General features: G+C 31.8%; 2 protein-coding genes across 2 annotated transcripts; both read left to right on the top strand.

Moving 5' to 3' along the window:
* Positions 1–1,701: 1,701 nt before the first annotated feature.
* On the top strand, positions 1,702–3,451 carry LOC117925421 (probable strigolactone esterase DAD2). Its single transcript, XM_034844423.1, has 2 exons — positions 1,702–2,229; positions 2,639–3,451. The coding sequence occupies exons 1-2, from the start codon at positions 1,847–1,849 to the stop codon at positions 3,093–3,095; spliced, it is 840 nt and encodes a 279-aa protein (XP_034700314.1). The 5' UTR covers positions 1,702–1,846; the 3' UTR covers positions 3,096–3,451.
* A 12,017-nt stretch (positions 3,452–15,468) lies between these two features.
* On the top strand, positions 15,469–18,132 carry LOC117924544 (strigolactone esterase D14-like). Its single transcript, XM_034843187.1, has 2 exons — positions 15,469–15,967; positions 17,330–18,132. Exons 1-2 carry the CDS (start codon positions 15,585–15,587, stop codon positions 17,778–17,780), a joined length of 834 nt encoding a protein of 277 aa, XP_034699078.1. The 5' UTR covers positions 15,469–15,584; the 3' UTR covers positions 17,781–18,132.
* The last annotated feature ends 3,245 nt before the right edge of the window (positions 18,133–21,377 follow it).

Raw genomic sequence — 21,377 nt, 5'->3', positions numbered from 1 at the left:
ACAGAATTGCCCTTCATTCGTAGCATTCATCGCATACCCAGACAGGCAAATTTTTTATAAAAGATCTTAGGCTCATTATTCACAAGCTCCTCATATCACCAGAAGACTTTTCACAATGGAAAATTCTTCCTTTTTTCCATTCTTGGACTTTTTTTTTTGGGTTGTATGTGAGGTGGGCCAGTCCTTTTTGGGCAAAAAGAAGATGAAAGTCCAAGGGCAAATCCATTTGGGTTTTACAAAGATGACACTTTCTATTTAAAAAAAGTATGGAAGAACAGTTTATTATGGGGACAAAAAACAAAGGTTTCTCTGCATATTAGGGCTAAAACAACTTTGAATTTGAAAAAATGACCTTTCTTATTTTTGGAGATATGACTCTTTTAGGGTATTTTTATTTCCCTTCAAAAACCCTATTTGAAGTCACTCAAGCTTTCTTATCGTCATTTACTCCACAAACCTTTGCTTCTTTTCGAATTTAGTTTTTTATTCACCATTATGACTTCTCAATTTTTTTTCCGTTATTATTGTGGTTAAATTTTATTTAAATAAAACTTGATTAGGGTTAAGTTCTCACAACATAGGCTTAGAGAGGGAGAGAGCTAGATACCAGGAATGAAAGGGAGATGACGTACTTGGAGGGAATAAAGAAGGCCAAAAATGCCAAAAATAGATCATTTCCCTGAAGAACAAGGGAAGTTTTTGTTCCGATTTCAAGTTTATTTAAGCCTTTTAGCCAACAATCCTTAACTAGTACGGTATAGGGGTCACAGCAACATGTCTCAAAAATCAAGGTCATTAAATCATCCCAATGCTCCAGTAGAGTTCCAGCTACTAAATTACTTGATTCCCTCCTACTTTTGTGCCGAGATTGACTCTTGTCCAACACATTCCGGTAAATACCTTGGGCCAGATCTAGAAGACCATATGCTCTATGTTCCCACAAAGAAATGGTCAAGAACCCTACCAAAACATAGCTAGCCACTCTTAAAAAAGACATTTTTGTTTTTTTTCCCTTTGTCCTCTTGCTAAGAGGGAATGCCATTGATAAAACTAACATATCATATAGAAAGAGTGTTTGTTTACTAAGAAAATATACAGAAAGAGTATTTAGTATTTATTCCCTAATAAAGAATTCTGATTATTTCTATCCAATTTTTTTAGATAAAAATAATTTTAGGAAAAATGTGTTTTCATATCCATTTAAAAAATAAACATAAATTAAAAACCCATCTTTCAAAAATCCAAATACAATATATTTATATAAAAAATAATTAAGATTTTGTATATTGTTTAGTTGAAGGTACTACATGAGGCCCATTAGACACTATCTTTAATCTAAGAGTACATAAAATTGCAACTATTTTAAGAATTCTCATTTTATAGAACAAGCAGATGAACAGTCTTCTTCCAATAATTTTAGGAGTAGTATGGGTTTTTCTTGTCTTCCCTATTCATGGAATTGTGTGCACACTTAAAGTGAGTTCCAAGTGCTAATTATTGAAGTAAAGGGTACAAAGGCCTTCTTATAAAGCCAACGGTTGACAGCTTTTGTAATAGAGTATATAATAATGTGATGCAGGGTAAAGTCATAATTTGGTAGGGTCTTGGGTCAATGCCATTTTCAGAAATCACAACTTAGGGAGGCCCCAAACGAGATTCTCATTGGTTCCAATTCCATTCATAAACTATCATTTTAGAGTAAACCCATTTGATATTTACTGGTATAAACCTCTGTTTGATTCTTATATAAATAGGGCATAGAAGAGCATGAAACAGTACCAAATTATTAACATCTCTACTACTCTCTTTTTATCTTTGCTTCTGCTTTTCTCTTCTTCTACAAAGCATGATGGGGATAGAAAAAGGCCTTTCAGCAGCCATGAATGCAAGAATTATTGGTTCTGGTAATGAAGCCATAGTTCTAGCACATGGATATGGAGCTGACCAGTCTTTCTGGGATAAGATCACACCCTCCTTAGCTCGAACCTACAGGGTTCTAGTCTTTGACTGGAACTTTTCTGGCGCTGTAAAGGTTCCGAACCTCTATGATTCGGCCAAGTATTCTTCGTATGATGCTTTCGCTGATGACTTGATCGCTCTCCTCGATGAGTTCAACTTGCGGGCATCAGTTTTTATGGGCCACTCTATGTCCGGTATGATTGGATGCATTGCTTCCATTAAGAGACCTGAGCTCTTCAAGCGGCTCATACTCATTGGATCTTCTCCCAGGTATTTAGAAAAAAAAAAGGGAAAAAAAGAAAAGAAAAAAAGCCCTAAGCTTCTCATGTTTTCTCCTTTTAGTTCTTCCCTTGATATATTTGGTTTGTGTAGTTGCAGATTTCTTTACAGTTGTTTCTATATATGATCATTTCTCCAAGCTAATCTTTTTCAGAAACCACTTTTTTCTTGGCATCTTCTTCCTTTTTTGTCTTCTTGTGTTCTTTTGCCCATGTGGGGTGTAAAAATCTTTAATGATGCATGTTCTGGACACCCCTAAATCGGTATGTAAGATATGGTTTGGCATTTAAAAAAGGTTGATACATATGATCAACAAGGCTTTTTGTTATGACCCATTAATTATATGTAGGGATGAGGTTAAAGGGTAGCTGTCATATAAGAGTTCTCATGTAATGTACAGGTACTTTAATGACGACAACTATGAAGGGGGCTTTGAGAGCTCAGTGATTGAGCAGATGTTCTCAAACATGGAATCCAACTTTGACGAATGGGCTTCATACTTTGCTTCTCTTGTTGCGAATGCGAAAAACCCTCTCTCAGTGGAGAAGTATGAGAAGTCCTTGAGAGCAATGAGGCCCGAAGTCGCGCTCTCCGTGGCCAAAACAGTGTTTCACTGCGACGAAGGTGGCATTCTTGACAAGGTCATGACCCCATGCACTATAATCCAAACCACTAATGATGCTGCTGTCCCAAACTCTGTGGCCGAGTATATGCAGAAGAAGATCAAGGGGGAAACCACAGTGCAGAAGATAGACATGGATGGTCATTTCCCGCATCTAGATGCACACCTTCAGTTCCTTAATGTGCTAGGTAGTGTCTTGGGTTTCAATACTCATTTGGAGTCGTCAAGCAATTAGCCACAAATTTCCACTTTTTCTATCTCCATAGATATATCTCTCTTTCAGGTAGCCTATAAGAGAATATGGTCAGAAATTAATGCCCATTTGCAGTACATGTGTTTCCAAGGCTTGGTGGGCTAGCTAGAGATTGGAATTGGTATAAGTTTAGTGTTTTATTTTGACTTGTTCTTGAAGTCATTGTCTCTGTTGTGTGAAAGGAGTGGTCTGGATTGCATGTTTAATTTGTGTTGTTGCTTCAAATGTGAAAGTTGTGCGCAGAACTCAGCTTCGGATGCAGACTAGATACTACCTTGTACTCCAAACATTCCATTGTAACCTTCCATTACTTAAAAACATTAATTTCATTTACCTTCTTGGGTTTTTGACTAAATGTACCTAACTTGTATTAATTTGAAATTTTATCAAATACCTCTTTTGTTTTGAGTAAGTAAGAGGGAAGGTGGCTGACAATAACAAATGAAAATGATAAAGAAGAGATTTGACAAATTTTAAAATCAAAACATTAAGGTGAATGAAATTAATTCCTACTTCCAAGAAGTTACGATGAATGTTAGATGAGTTTGAATTAATTAAGCCATGAAATTGGGGATTTTGAAGAATTAATGTATGAGGGATCATAGAGAGTTATCGGTTGAAATATTATAAGATATCAATTAAAATTTAATATATTTTATTTAATAACTTAAGTTTTCTTTTCAGTTGAAATATTCTTAGTTGTTAAATTAAACCTTATTACTTAAATTTTACTTTTAAGTGTTTAGATTCTTTGAATATCTTTTCTAAATTTTCAAATTGAGACATTTTTTCTCACTAATTTTAACTAGTATTTACCTTCATTTATCTTAAGTAACAAAATTATTTGTTAAACATTCATATTTAAAGTTTTGTATACATACAAAATAAATCATAAACATGGAGCTATAGATGCAAAAAACTCTCACAAGATATTGCAAATAAGATAAGAGAAATTTAAGATTTAAAATAAGTTAATCATTTTGACTTAATGCTTAAAATTATTTTTAACTTTAATTTACAACAATAAGTTATTTTACCCATCATGTTTAATTAATCTACTTAAAGATTGAAATTAAATTATTAAATTATATCAATTAATCACTAAGTTGAACCATCCAATTACATCCTCTAACTTAATAACTTAATTTTATTTAACAATTTACTTTAAATTATTATATATATTAAATATGTTTGGTAAGATAACTTAGAGAGTGTTTAATAAATCAACCTATGGAACTACATGACTAAATTTAAGTTATCAAGTATATTAAATATATTTAGTAAAATAATTTAATGTTATAACTTAAAATTAAAAATAACTTTAATAAATCAATTTGATAACTTGATAAAACTTAAAAACTTGAGCATAAATAATTTGACTTGAAGTCATTTTAATTCATTAAATATTAAGTTTTACTAAATGGCTATTTTGAAAAAAGTGTTTAGTAAAATAAATGACTTAAAAAATACTTTCTATGTTTTTAAATAACTTTTATATATAGTGTTTTATTTTTTATCATTCTCCATATTTGCATAATTATTTTTAAAATAACCCTTAAAAACAATGGAAAACAACTAAAAACACTTAAATGATGTTTTCTTTCTTGTTTTTAAGAATAGAAAATTGTCTTTTATTTTTTAATTATTAAATGTATTTTCTTGTTTTATTTTTTTATTTTTTTATTTTGAAGAATAGAAAATTGTTTTCGAAAATGGTTATCAAATAGACCCTAAGATTTTGTTTGGTAACCGTTTTTTAAAACAATTTTGAAAAATAGGTTTTAAGAACAGTTTTTTAAAACTATTCTATGATGTTTTATAGAACAAAAGTCTGTTTGGGAACCTAAAATATTTTTAACCTATTTTTAATATTTTTAAAAATAATTTTTATATCCACAACTTTATTTTTAATAATTATCTATCTTTATATAATTATTTTTTAAAACAATTCTTAAAAAATAAGTGAAAACAATTAAAAACAAATAAAATATATTATTTGAAAACTCCACATTTTCTGTTTTTAATAACTGAAATAAACCCTAAGTTTCTCATTTCTCCTTTTAATTCTTCCTATGGTGATTTATATATTTGGTTTGTAGAGTTACAAATTTCTTTACAATTTTGGCTAAGATCAATTTATTTTTATCTAAATTTAATTCAAGCATATGCCCATAATTTTGAATTTCTCAACCCTTTTAAGAAGCTTAAAACTTTTTTCGAAAACCAGTTTTTTCTTTCCACTTCATTTTTTTTTTGTTTACCTTCTGTTTTTATGTTTATTTCTACATCTCTACCCATTTAATTTGGACATTTGCATACATATTTTCTATTCATTAGGCTTTGTTGAAGCCAATCAAATATATGAAATGGTTCACCTTTGGTATAAAAATATATTGTTTGATAGATACCGAGAAGGCACCATTAATCAGATGGTGTCACGCATATATTTTTAATTCGTATTATTTATATCATAATCTCAATTATTTATACTCTTATACCTGGTATGTGAAGCGGGTCTTGAGAGCTCGGTCATGCAGCAGACGTTCTCAGACATAGAATCCAACTTTAACAAATGGCCTTCATACTCTGCTTCTCTCAGTGGAGAAGTATGAGAAGTCCTTGAGAACAATGAGGCCCAAAGTAGCTCTCTCCGTGGCCAAAACAGTATTTTGCTGAGACCATGTGCTTGAGAAGGTCATGACCCCTTGCACTATAATCCAACCCACTAATGATGCTGCTATCCCAAACTCAGTGGCCGAGTATATGCAGAGGAAGATCAAGGGGGAAACGACAGTGGAGAAGATAGACATGGATGGCCATTTCCCACATCTAAATGCACACCTCCAGTTCCTTAATGTGCTAGGTAGTGTCTTGGGTTTCAATCCTCATCTGGAGTCGTCAAGCAATTAGCTACAAATTTCCACTTTTGCTATCTCCATAGATATATCTTTCTCTTTCAGGTAGCCTATAAGAGAATATGGTCAGAAATGAAAGCCCATTTGCAGTACATGTTGTGTTTTCAAGGCTTTGTGGGCTAGCTAGAGAGAATTGGAATAATCAATTTGTTGAGCTATACATTCAAAATCAAAACAACATGCTGAAAACCCAGGGAATTTCAAATGTCTCCTGACTACTAAAATTTATGTATGGAAAAATATAAAAACTTCTGGAAAAATATGAAACTGAAAAGCAATTTCAAGACCTTTTTTAACTCTAGACAAAAGCTAAAATCTCATCTTTACACAACATGGGAATCAAACATTTCATATGATTTAATATCTCTTTTTCTTTTACTCTGAATTCAATTTTTTTATAGAGCATGAAATTGCCAAAACTTACATTAAAAACCCAGAACTCGATTGGTTGCAATCAAGGAGGCTCTCCTTATGGGCCATGAAATTAATTGCTGTAGCAATAATTATTGGGAAGCATATTTACCCAGCCTAAAATTACAGGGTCCCAGATTATCTCTTAATCCATGATCATGACCATTATGCATGCATGATGTTCCGCTCGTTCCGAACCCCCAATATGGAGCCTTAAATTAATCTCCTTAGCGTAATCCTAGTCAAGTCGACGGATAAGTCTAGCCGTTCTAGTCAAGTGCATGGGATTCGAAACTTCTAGCAGAAACTAGTTGCTGGGCTAGGTAGTAGAGGCCTCCAAATTCTAGTCTAGAGACTAGACTTTTTGAATCCTACTTGTTCAAAGCAAACAAAATGTTACTTTTTTGGAAAGAAAATTTGCCATTGAAAACCCAGAAATTGTATTTTAATTGTAAGCTTGAGACGTTCCACACTCTGACCACACTTTCTCTTTCCGGATTTTGTCCTACTTTCTTTTGGAAACAAGGAGAGCAAAAACTATGGCATGTGCGGGAACTGTTTGTCATAACAGCAAAAACACTGTATATAATCAAAATGTCAAAATTATAACAGCAAAAGGCCACGTTAACGCTTAGCTACAGTAGTAGTATTGACATATTTGTTAGCATGCAATTCAAACCTAAAAAGTTGAATTAATGGAGGATTTGGAAATTGGATTCCTCTGCATTTAGCTTCAATTAACATCAGATTTAGGCGTCCCTTAAGATAGGGATTGACCGGCATGTTTCAGACAGCCCAGCTGTGGGACCTCGGAGCAGGTAACAATCCCAACTGGGCCATTCAATGAGACAAACTTTGCTATTAAATTCTAGATCACATAAAAAAAATCTTTCTGGGTCAAAAAAAATTGAATTCACAATAAATGACCCTTCAGATCTTGATCTGGGTTCTTGCCCTTTGAATGTCAAGCATTTTCTGTCAGAGTGTATGAATAATGATGATCTTTTTTGTTTTATGGGATCGGTTTTCTGGTTTTAAAATCATCCAGAAACTATTATTATTAATTTAAAAAGTTTTTTTTTTTAAGCCTTATTTTTCATCAGAAGTCAAATTTAAAAGAACTAATTGAAGTCATTTCATGATCAGCTCATTTGGATACATATATGTAATCGAAGATGATATATAAGGCCACACCCGCTTCCCCCTAAAAGGGAAAAACCTAAAGAAGTTTTTATGATTAAATAAAAAATGTAAGAGAAGTTAGAAATCACCTCTCAAGTCTTTGCATTTACTTTCTGTCACCTCAAGGATTGGTTGCATTAAGTGTTACACCTCAGGAGGAGATGAGCTAGCAGGAGTACTGTGAAGAGTAGTTAAGAAGTTCTAGTCTGGCTGCCTTCAGTATCAATACAAATATCAAGAACCGCCTCTTTCAATCTGAATTTGATGCTCAGTATCTTCAACCGTTGTGGCGTCCCTTTCTGCATTCACTGCCTCACATTTCTAGCTTTCTATCCCCCTTAGGCTTTAAATTTCTGAACCAACTCATATATATATATATATATATATATATGATTTTCCTCTTCCCTAGTGAAAATATCAAAAAATAAATAAAATATAATGAAAATTAATTAGAAATTAAATTTAAAATTTAAATTTTTTTTTCTCAATTTCCCTTAAATTTTCCAGAACCAAACATAGCGATCTAAATTTTCACATCAAAATAGTTGCTAACATGATATCAAAACATAATTTTCAAGATCCATGAATTCTAGGTGTTAGCCATGGTTGATTTGATATATACAGTTAGTCCATTATGTGGTAGTCTTATTCTTATATAGTATAATTAGATGATTGATTACAAATATGTTTGGAAGTGTAATTAGGTGACTTGAAAACATATTTGTGAGCTACTTCAAAGGTCTTTCTCAAGGGGTTTAATGCTTGATTGGTCATTTGTGAAAGAAGCCTCGGTTGTCATTGTTATGGACATTAGGTTGTATCTGCAGCTTTGTGATTAGGCTTTGGCTTTGGTTTTGTCAGCCAAGACTGTAGAAACAATGACATGAAAGCAAAGTTAGATTTTTTTCTCTCGAGACTTAGCCCTCAGCCTCCAAAAGGTCATTTTTAACTTGAGGCTGGGTTCAGTTAACATGACCCACCACAGACAGATACCCTCTCAAGCCACCAAAAAAAAGGTCATTTTAAGTCCTGACAATCCCATCCCACCTTGTAAGCAATTACATCAACAAGGAACATAGCTGAGCTGGTTATTATGAAAAATATTTGGAGACTAGATACAAAGTTTTTCAACTTAAAAATCTTTTACATGTTCCCATTTGGTTACAAAACAGGATTATTTGTATGAGTTTTTGGGTTAGACTAATTTGTCGGATTTGTGGATAACTATGAAGGTAATTTTTAACTTGATCATGTGTTCGAATTATGAAACTTGAATCAATCTTATTATGGTAAGTAGAGGATGTCAAGATTTGAGCTCCCTATTCAGCTCATAAAGGTCAATATGTTTTTGTTGAATGATGAGTTTGTTCCTATAACTATTATATTTAGTTTTTTATGATTCGGGTCTTATTAGCGAGTAAAAAAATTATAGACAACAAAGAAAAATGAGATCTCTCACCATTGTGATTTTTGTATCTTCGTTTGATTCATAAATTCTCGAATGTCAATATGTTTCATGGATGTAGGGAACACGTTAATCGTGACATTGATGATCCAACCATGACAAATTTCTTCCTTTTTTTTTTTTCTTTTTTTTTCTTTTTTTTTTTTTCTCTTTTGGGCGGCTATGTTAACACAATGAAACAGCACTATTGCATTGAAAGGAACTTTATTAGTCTTTGCAAAACAATTCTACAACTTTGTGTCATTGTAGTTGGGTGCTGGGATCACTCAGAAAAATCTGAATAGTATGAATAGGATCAGAGATTAGCCAAGGAAAGATGATGCCTCACGTCTTGTCTCTCCTCATGGTGCTTGTTTATTTGACTCATGTCCTTCATGCACCTTTTAACCTACACTCGATTGAAAAAAATGGCTACTGATAAGGACCCTCAAATTCCATTTTTCATTTCAAATAAGAACCATTACTGCCATTGCATGAAATCAAATCTCCAGTGGCCATGGTCGGCTCACAAGATCTTCAGTTAGGTGCCAAAAAAAAGGCACTTTTAATGCCTTTTTCATTGCTCTAGACCTTTCTAAAGTCTTTCGTCTTAACTGGAATGAAATTTCACGCAGAGAGAGAAGCTTGAAATCAGAATTCGTCCACACTCTCTACAATTAATTGCAGTAGACATTGGTGCAGTGCATTGACCATTGCCAGATGGATAAATGTGAATGTTGGCCTGCTCTCGCCTGCTAAACCAAATTAAAGTTATTGGGCGGGCCAAGTTGTTTGAACTTCACCTAAAAGGCTAAAACCCACAACTTCAAAAATATTGGCTACTCATTTCCAAATCTAAGAAGGTAAAAAGTAATAATAATTAAGGAAAATCAAGTACTTAATATACCCACATGGAATCCTTTGGGAAATCACAAAATCTTAATGAGAATTTTAGGTTATGTATTTTTGAAAACAGATATGAAAAACATTTTTTGAGAATAGTTTTTAAAAATTATTTTCTTTTATAAATAAATGTCTATTTAGATAACTGAAATATTTTTAACATGTTTTTTATATTTTTAAATATATTTTAAAATTAACTTTTATATGTAATGTTTTTTTTAGAATAATTTTCTATATGTAATAATTTCATATCTCACATCTTCCGGGGAGTGAATGGTGAAAAGTCATATATGGAGGACTTTTACAACACACTATCGAGACCTTTTCTTTAGTGCGTAGGTCTAATAAAAAAACAAAATTGAGGCATGTTGATGGGTTGTGTGTACGCCATTGCAGCCCTGAACCCGACAATATTAGACGAAGAGTAGGGTCGTGACAAAATAGTATCAAAGTCTGATCTCCGACTGAAAGTATACCAATGAGGGCACTGGGCCCTAAGGGAAGTGGACTATAGTATCTCACATCTCCCAAAGAATGAATGGTAAAGAGTCATACAGGGAGGGCTTTCATAACACACTACTGATACCTTTTTTTGAAAGCATAGGCCTATAAAAATGCAAAATCAAGACCAAATAGTGGACTATGTGTGCAAAGGACTTTCAAAACACGCTAACTTAACCTTTTTTTTAAGAGCATTGGCTCAATATAAAAAAAAAAAAAACAAACTTGACAATATCGGATTGAGAGTGAATTCGTGATAAATAACATCATAAAATAAGTAAAAACAACCGAAAACAATTAAAAAATGTTTTCTAAAAGTATTAATTTTTTATTTTTAAGAGTAATTTTTTTTTTCATTTTCTAGTTGTTAAAAGTGGTTATCTTTTTTTCTTTTTCTCTTTCTTGAAAAACAAAAAGTTTCTTTCGAAAATAATACCAAATAGAGTCTTGATTTATGGTTGAGAGGGACTGTGCACCCTTGAATCGCCGCAACCAAAATGCCCATGCCATATATAATCTTTCATTAAAATGTTGCTGGACATTGTAGTGCCAGCGAAAGCTTTGATGCCAATAATGTTAGTTCAAGAACACAAAGATAAAACAATCACACATACGGTACACGAGGTTTTAACGTGGTTCGGCCAACCATACCTACGTCCACGGATGAGAGATAATGATTCCACTATACAATAAAGAATATTACAGAGGACAGAACCAGATACAACTATTGGGTTCCCGAAACATCCTATGTTTCCCCACTCCTTGTATCCATACCTTACTACGAGCCATCTCGCTCCACCGGGTACCTCCCGTTCTTCCTCACATCTCTATCCACCTTGTATAGTCTCTACATACCCATCTCCATCTCATAACTTTTTCCCCTCATGACCTACAATATTTATAGAGATATTTTCAACAACCTTCCTTATTCTATAAGGAAGTCTAATATTACAATAATATATCAACCTAGAAATATTCTATATAATATTCTTTACAAAAAGGAATCTATACTAATTAGGAATTTGGGACACTTCCTAACAATCTCCACCTTTGATCAAATTCCATGAAGTTAATCTTTAATCTCTCCATGACACAAACCTTTTTGTATCATATCACCACGAGAGAGCAATCGACTCCACCTTCAGTGAAAATTCCTTTTGTTTTCATCTTGTGTGCTTTGTGATCTTTTGCTCTTCCAGAAATCTTCAACCCAAGCTCTGATACCAGTTGTAGTGCCAGCGAAAGCTTTGATGCCAATAATGTTAGTTCAAGAACACAAAGATAAAACAATCACACATACGGTACACGAGGTTTTAACGTGGTTCGGCCAACCATACCTACGTCCACGGATGAGAGATAATGATTCCACTATACAATAAAGAATATTACAGAGGACAGAACCAGATACAACTATTGGGTTCCCGAAACATCCTATGTTTCCCCACTCCTTGTATCCATACCTTACTACGAGCCATCTCGCTCCACCGGGTACCTCCCGTTCTTCCTCACATCTCTATCCACCTTGTATAGTCTCTACATGCCCATCTCCATCTCATAACTTTTTCCCCTCATGACCTACAATATTTATAGAGATATTTTCAACAACCTTCCTTATTCTATAAGGAAGTCTAATATTACAATAATATATCAACCTAGAAATATTCTATATAATATTCTTTACAAAAAGGAATCTATACTAATTAGGAATTTGGGACACTTCCTAACAGACATGAGCTTGCAAAAGAGACACACATCACATGGCACATCGGCAAGGACTTATCTTCACCACGACAGCCATTCAATGCCACGTGCATGCACACACACACACATGGATACGTGCATCACATGAGCCACACATGAGCCTCATTCCTAATGCCACTGCCAAAAAAAATCGGAATATGAATAAATAAAACATAGTGATCACTGATCACTAAGCAATAGTTTTATATATTAGTCACATAAGCTCAAAAGATCGCCGTCTAGGTCGTCATAAGTGACAAATCTAGGCACTTTTCCTCTTCAGAAAGCAAGAAAAAAGACAAGCACTGGAAAAAAGAATCTCCAAGGAACTACTTTATTGGTGTCCCTCTAGTGCGATATATACAGGGGCCTAAATTTCTTGTCTTGATCCATAGCGTGCTGCATTTGATTTGAGGATACTTTTTTCCCACCCTAAAGGAAAATGTCTTCAAACGCACTCTTGGGCATTTCTAGTTGTCTATTTCTCCTTTGTTGTCATCCAAAGTGGCACTTAGTCTTCAATTTTAACGTGTCATCAGGTTAAGATATTGAGTAGGTTTCATCTTCTTATCATATGTGGGAGGTGTTAAATCAGATTGAAATTATTGCATCCGTGATAGCATCATCCAATTACATGCATATTCATAACGTCAATATTTTTTCTATTCAATAAAAAAATAATATATTGATATTTCAATTAAAAGCAAATACCGTTAGGTGTTAGATTTTTTGTTCGGATTTTTGTAAGGAAATATCAACAACCAAAAAAATGAAAAGAAAAGAAAAATAGCTTAGAATTATGAACACTCAAAAAGTTGAGGGCCAGTAGCATTAAAACTCAAAAGTTTGGGTCCAACCAGCCAACTGCTTTGAGTTATTGCCTTCTGGACCATGATTGGGACTTCACCATGCCACTGTCCTCCCATAAATTTGTGGTTATTTTAATACTGTCACGATCTAATTTGACACATGATTTTTCTAGGAAAAGGACTATATTACCACACAATTCCGGTCATTGAAGTGTGAAGAAATCAAAATTATTAAATAATAATATTAATTAAAAAATATGACTTGAGAATAAAACAAAGACATCTAACAAAATACAAAATAATAAAATGTTTTGTACATATGATATTAATTCGCTTCGTATAATACTAAAAAAATTATTTTTTTCAACATGGTTTTCCCACCTAGAATGTGACCTTTTGAAAAATTAGTATGAAAAAATATGTCACGTTAATCCCTCAATATCATACAAAAAATGATATAACTATAGTTACATCAAAATTTGATTGTTCAAGAGCCAATTGGATAGTCTCAAGTCATTTTCCCTTAAGCTTTATGAGGCTCAGTGACATATCTTCTCCTTGACTCGTCATAAATCACATAATGAGTCCATCAATGATTTTGCTTTCAATTTTGTTTGCTTATAATTTTTTTTCTTTCTCATTATTTTTCCATAACTTGTAATTCAATACATAAAAAATATTTGTTTTTCCCCATGAATTAGAAGTAAGGTCAGGATTTGAAGTATCAGGAGATGAGATGATTTTATAAATAATTGGTTATAAGGGATGAAATACTCTTGTATTTGTGAATTTATCACTTCCTATGCTTTTGTTTGAAAAATAACTTTTTTATATATATATATAATTACCTTTAATTATTTTATATATTTATAATATATTTTAAAAGAAAAAGTTCTTTTTTTAAAAAAAATAATAAGAATATTTTTGTTAAAATTAGGTAAGAAAATGAATGATTAGATATATAAAATTGGGTTTTTATCAAGATTTTATGTATTTTGTTTTGTTAATTTAAGCAAATAATAAATAAAATTTCAAGGAAATATCCATAATTATTTTAAAGAATCCCATAAAGGCAAACATAGGACCCAACGCATGCCTATCTTGGTCGTCAGGCAAAAGGTCGTGGGGCCGACCCTCTTTAATGGAGAAAAGGTTTCCCTTGGACTTATCCCGCTGCACTAGCACTCCCACGCCTTATCCCTTCATTCTTGCCCGTGGCTATGCCTTCTTGGGTTTGGAAAAAAACTTCTTTATTGAGGATGGTGGGAGATGAGTAGAATTGCCCTTTTATGTAATTTAATAAGAAAGCATTTTCATCGCTTAGAATTATCCTTCCAAATTGATTGGCCACTTTGATTATAGCAGTCTAAAATTCCAAAACGACCATTCAAACAATTTGAACGTCCAATCTGATCAGCGTTGAAAATGGCGCCCTTTGATAAAAGATGAATTTTGTCCCATTAGAAGCCCTGTCCTATTTTCGTTGATAATTTCTTGATGTGTAACTGTTTGATAAAATGCCTCAGCCAAAGGAAGGAACAATGCACTATGATAGGCTGCATAGAAAGCTATTGGAACACGGCAACCTCAATCAAACACATTCTTCTTGTGGGGACTAGCCTATTAACCAATCTACTATAAAGTCAATGTCATTAAATCATCCCAACGGCCTAATGGATCGGTCCTCTCTCTACAGTTCCAGCTAGTAAATTACTGGATCCCCTCCTAGTTTCATGCCGAGATTGACTCTTGTTTAACACATTCCAAAGTGATATCATGTGAGCAATCCATTCTTTTTATTTTGTATAAAAACACTAATTAAATTCAAGGCAAAAGAATTTTCTCATGGGTATATACTATGGGCAGATCTAGAAGACTGCATATGCTACCCCATAAAGATATGGTCTAGATTTGTGATGTCGGCAACTTTAGATTATTGTGGTAAATGTTGCGTCTTTCTTGGACCCATAAAAGGCATTTTTGTTTTTTTCCTGTCCTTTTGATAAGAGGGGATGGCACCAATAATATGAAGAAAATATGCAGAAAGTGGGTTTGTTTACTCTCATGGGCTCATTTCTATATGATTAAATCTTTTAGAAGAAGGTGATTTTAGGAGTAATTTTAGGTTTTATTTTCGGCTATGTTGATCAAATTGTTTGCACGTTCAAAGGAAAGTTGAGGTGTTAATTATTGAAGTAGGGTAGAAAAGCTATTTTATATACCCAACAGTTGAAAGCTTTTCTAAGAAGAGTACAAAAATCTGATGCATGCTAACGTCATAATCTTGTGGGGAAGAGGTCAATGCCATTTTCAGAAATCACAGGGAGGCCCCTAATAAGATTATCATCAGTACCATTCATAAACTGTAATTTTACAGAAAACCCATTTGCAATTTACTAGTTTAAGCCTCCTTTGGTTCTTATATAAAGAGACCATAGAAGAGCTAGCATGTAAATTAACATAGCTTAGCTATTGCTCTAGACCTCCACCACTCTCTCTTTGACCTTGCTTCTTCTTCTTCTTCTTCTTCTTCCTCTTCTTCTTCTTCTCAATTCTTCTACCAAGCATGTTGGTGATAGAAAAAGGCCTTTCAGCAGCCATGAATGCAAGAATGATTGGTTTTGGTAATGAGGCCATAGTTCTAGCACATGGATTTGGAGGAGATCAGTCCCTTTGGGATAAGATCACACCCCACTTAGCTCGAAGCTACCGTGTTCTAGTCTTTGACTGGAATTTCTCGGGCGCTGTAAAGGATCCCAGCCTCTATGATTCAACAAAGTATTCTTCATATGATGCTTTCGCTGATGACTTGATCGCTCTCCTTGACGAGTTCAAACTGCGGGCGTCAATTTTTGTCGGGCACTCTATGTCCGGTATGATTGGATGCATTGCTTCCATTAAGAGGCCTGAGCTCTTCAAGCGGCTCATATTCATTGCAGCTTCTCCCAGGTATGTAGAAAAAAAAAATGGCAAATAAAAAATAAATTACAAAAAGAAAATGCCCCCAGTTTCTGTTGTTTTCTCCTTTGAATTCCTCCCTTGCTGGTTTATATATTTGGTTTTTGCAGTTGCAGATTCAAGCATATATCCATAAATTTTAGTTTCTCAAATTTCTAGATTTTTAAGAAGCTATTTTTTTTTTTTCAGCATTTCTTTCTTCCCTTTTCCTCTTAGTGGGTTTTAGAAATTACAAAAAATATAGCTTTCAGGCTTCCTTTTTTCTAACTGTTCAGGAAATAGCCATGATAGCTACTTCCTGCGTGGGCTAATAAAGATTATAATTTGTGGCACAGAAGCTACATCTGGCTTGGCTCTGCAAATAAAAGATATCAAGCATGCATGTGATTGGGTATAGTTAATGTGTCAGAAGTGTTGGATAATTTGTGGGGTTTACAGACATGTGGACAGGAGAGTTTGGGTAGGATGGTACACAGCTTTTGTCTTGTACTCTTGTGCCCATGTAGGGTGAATTTTTAATGGCCCATAACATCAAGGCTGGTGATCAGTACTAATCAGATAAGCTCAACCCCTCCCTAGCTTTTTTAAGAAGATGCAAGGCTTGAATTGGAAACTAACTGAAAGCTGCCTGTTTGATAATTTGATAATGATTTCAAAAAACTAATTTTTTAAAAAATAGTTTTTTAAATCTCTCAAAACAAAACTTTGGGAATTTGTAATATTTTCAATTTATTTTCTTTATGTTAATTTATTTTTTTAAAATAACTTTTATTTATAATATTTATTTTTCGAACAAGTTATCAAAATAACAATATTTTTTTAGTCTTTTTTATCGATAATTTTCAAATAGATTCTAGGATTTTTACAGGCTTTTTATACCATATGTATATATATGAAAAATCTAAGTTAAAATTATATCAAAGTACAAAGGATTGAAATTCATACATGACACGAATGAAATTTTGGTATAAAATAACAAATCTTGAGTTACATGCATAGCACCACCTGATTAATGGTGCTTTTTTTTTTTTTTTTTATGTATACCGAAAAACTATCACTCTACATCATGGGTCTCTCTTTATATATCAAACTAGCTGAATACATGATAGTTTTGTATATTAGCTGTCAATTAATATCTGCTATGTCTCGCTTGTGCAAGTCTATTCTTGGTTAGATTTTCCTAATTCAATGCGTGAAGCTGGTAGGTAAGATACAGTTTCGCACTTAAAAGCTTGACATGATCAACAACCCGTTTCGCTCGCATTAACTATGTATAGGGATGAGACCAATAAGGTAGGGGTCATGTACAATACAAGTTCTCATGGACATTACTCTTGTTAATGTTGTATGTAGGTACTTGAATGCGAACAACTATGAAGGGGGGTTTGAGGGATCAGAGATTGAGCAGATCTTCGCCAACATAGAATCCGACTTTGACAAATGGGCTTCAAACTTTGCCCCTCTCGCTGTGGATGTCAATGACCCTCTCTCAGTAGAGAAGGTAGAGAAGTGTATCAGAAGAATGAGACCTGAAGTCGCTCTCCCCTTGGCCAAAACAGTGTTCTGCTGCGACCATCGTGACATTCTCGACAAGGTTACGACCCCATGCACTATAGTCCAGCCCACTAATGATATCGTCGCCCCAATCTCCGTTGCTGAGTATATGCAGAAGAAGATCAAGGGGAAAACAACAGTGGAGATCATAGACATGGACGGCCACTTTCCCCAGCTCACTGCACACCTCCAGCTCCTTAGTGTGCTAGACAGTGTCTTGGTTTTGAGCCCTGATCATCAGGAGAAGTGAAGCAATTAGCTGCAAATCTCCACTTTTTCTCTATTTCTATATCTATATATATAAATGAGAGAATAAGGTAAACAAATCAAAGTCCATCTGCAGATGTTGTGTATTCAAGATCACTTGATGGGCTAGCTAGATACATAGATCACTGGAGTTGGATAGTGTTTTGAGTTGTTCTTGGAGTGATTACTTCTGTAGTGTAAAAGGTGTAGCCTGGAGTCTGGACTGCATTGCTTTTGTTTGGTTGCTGTAAATTAATATGAAAGTTGTGCACAGAAATCATCTTTGGCTGTGCCATTGTTACTGTAAATTAATTAAGTAAAGGTATTGAGATGAGTGTTAGATGGGGTTGGAATTAGAGAATTAGGTTGAAATTGTGATTCCAAAGATGAATTCTGAAATCATTTGGGAATTAAAAATCAAGGCTATGTTTGGTTTGGGAAAATTTGAAGAAAAATGTAAGGAAAAAATAGAAGAAAAGAAAAATTAGATTTAAAGTTAATAATTATTTTCATATACTACTTTAAACTCATTTTAGTTATTTTAATTCTTCTATATAAAAATTAAATAATTTGAAAATATATAAATTTTTAATTAATCTTAATTATATTTAACTTTATTTTATATTTTCCATAATACAACTAAGTATAAGAAAATCATTTTTGAGAAAATAAAGCTAATCTAATTAAGTAAAACACCTAAGATGATGGATGAATTGAGTTTTTGAAAAACATTTTCAAGCATAAGAATTTAAAGCAAAATAAGGAACAAAAGTAAAGAGAAAAACTTAGAGAGAGCAAACACAAGTTTACGGTGATTTAGCATCCTTTGCCTATATTCATTCTCCTCAAACTCCAAATCGAGCGAGGGTTCTACTATCTTTGAAGTTGATCAGTTTTTTTTGTTTTTCTCAAAATTAGAATTTTTTGGTAATATGATTGAAGGTTGGAAAATAGAGAAATTAATTATAAGAGATAACTGCACTTTATTTGGATTAATATATATATATATATATTTGAAAAATAAAAAATCTCATTCATATCCCCTTTTCCATTTTTATTTTAATTAAAATAAAAAAATTAATATTTATCAAATACAAATATTGATTGTAAAATTAATATTTACCAAATATATAAGATTGAGGTATAAACTCTTTCTAATCTTTTTAAACTATTATTTTTATTTTAAAAGTTTTAAAATACATGGGATGTGATAAAATTTGTATACACAAATTTCAATTTATAAAATTAAAGAATAAGGAAATATCAACAAATAAAAAGAAATATTTGGTTAAAATAAATGACATAATCCCTAAATTATGAATTTAACTCTTCTCATCTTTCCATGCATGTTTATTTTAATCAACTTTAAAATTCCACCATCCAGTGCACCACCTATTGGATACAGTCATCCTCTTGCTTCTTCATATTTTGATGCCAAAATTTAATTTTTAAATAATTTTCTAAACTTCAATTTCTTAATTTAATCTTCAAAACTCCAATTTAATTTAATTTAATTTTTAATTTTTAAAACTCTAATTTTCAATTTTTAAAACTCCAATTTTCAATTAATTTTCAAAACTCCAATTTTTCAAATAATTTTCGAAACTTCAATTTCTTTCAAATTTAATTCCAAAAATTCTAATTCTTAAATTAATTTTCAAAACTTCAATTCTCAAATAATTTTCAAATTTTCAATTTCTTTCAAATTTAATTTCCAAAATTCCAATTCTTAAATTTAATTCTCAAAATTCCAATTTTCAAATAATTTTCGAGACTTTAATTTTCAAATAAATTTCAAAACTTTAATTTTCTTTCGAATAGTTTTAATTTCACTCTAGTTTTTCAAATATTTTTTAATTCTACAAGTTTTCATCATTTATCAAGGTTTTATTTCGCCAAAAATCCTGATTTTAATAAGTCTGCTACCATTCTCATTTTGATATGCATTTGTACACATTTTCTTCGATTTTCAAATAATTTTATATTTCTCTTGATTTTAAATAAGTGAGAATGAATTTTTCATAATTCTAAAATAATGGAATTTGTGAGTTAATTCATACTAAAATAAATTGGGCTTTGGTGGGAGCCCAACATTCATAATTTTTCTTTCGAAAATAATTCAAGTGAATTGCATGATTAATATTGTTCGATTGTAATTGGTTTTGTGCGAGATGTTTTACACTTATCATTATGTAGTAACCCCATTTCAATGATAGCGCATTTTTACTTTCTGTTAATGTACGATCTCACTCCTACTTCATTTATTTATTCGTTTACATGCTCGATTTATTTTATTATTCGATCGTTTTATTGGTATCCATTAATTTCCTTATCAATTGTCACACTTCATCTTATTTAGTAGAAACTCATTTTTAGGGGCTTAAACGGGTGTTACGGTTTTTACCGTACTTTTCCAATAAGCAACCTGACCCTCAAACCTAGATTTGGTTTTTCACAGACCGATTTTTTTTAAATAAAAAGTCACACTTATGATTTTCTTTTTTTATTTTGTTTTCTCTTAAAAATAAAAAATAAAAAAAATAAGTGCACGACTCCAAATCTTTTCTAAAAATCAAGAGTGGGAATACATAGAGTGAAATAAGGGGTCCACATGTCTTTTATTATTTTAAGTATTTACATATGAGTTTTAAAAGAGAGTGTTATTTTTATAAGAAAATATTGAGGATATTTTTGTCTAAATGAGGCAAAAAATGGTGAAAGGTTAAATTTCAAAATTTGGGTTTTCAAAGCCCTTTTAATCAAATAACCCAAATAAAAATATGCATGCTCTTCTAAGATATTTTTAGAATAAAAAATATATATACTTGTCTTATTCCATCTCCTAGGCAAGTATAGCACTATTCAACTTTTTTCTTTTTTTTCTATAAATAATTTCTATTTTTATATTTAAATAATTATTTGAATTTTTTTTTTTTTAATTTAAGACTTAGTTATTTTTTATATGCTAATGTAAATCCATTTCACTTATTTAAATTATTTAATATAAAGATTAAATAATTTAAAAATACATAAGTTTGTAACTAATTTTAATTATATTAAATTTTCTTTCATATTTTCTATAATACAATCAAATATGAAAAAATAATTTCCTATGGTATTTGTGTAATTACACCAATTATGATTAATTAATTAAAAATAATTAATTACTTTTCATTTGATATTTAGATTTGTTATTACTGAGTAAACATGTGCATAAAGTTTTTATGATGCTATAATATATTTTTAAATACAAATAGTTAAAAGTTTTTAAAAAAATTTAAATTTTATTTTTTTATTAAATTAAATTTTCTATCGTTTTTATTAAATAATTAAAATATATATAATATTAACTTTATTATTTAATTGTCCCATGCCTTGCACTAGGAACAAACCAAATAAAACCATATATATATATATATATATATATATATATATATATATATATATATATATATATATAAAAGATAGAAAATAAGATTAAATTTGGATACGAAATAATGACATTTAGGTTATGATACAAAATAAGAAATGTATGAAAACAAAAAATGTATTTAAAATAAATAAATTATTTTACATACTATTTTAAAATTTTTTTTTTTTT

This window comes from Vitis riparia, chromosome 11, assembly GCF_004353265.1.
Source record: "Vitis riparia cultivar Riparia Gloire de Montpellier isolate 1030 chromosome 11, EGFV_Vit.rip_1.0, whole genome shotgun sequence".
In the NCBI taxonomy this organism is placed as follows: domain Eukaryota; kingdom Viridiplantae; phylum Streptophyta; class Magnoliopsida; order Vitales; family Vitaceae; genus Vitis; species Vitis riparia.
The sequence above is the reverse complement of the archived record's forward strand: the minus strand, read 5'-3'. Positions and strand labels throughout refer to the sequence as shown.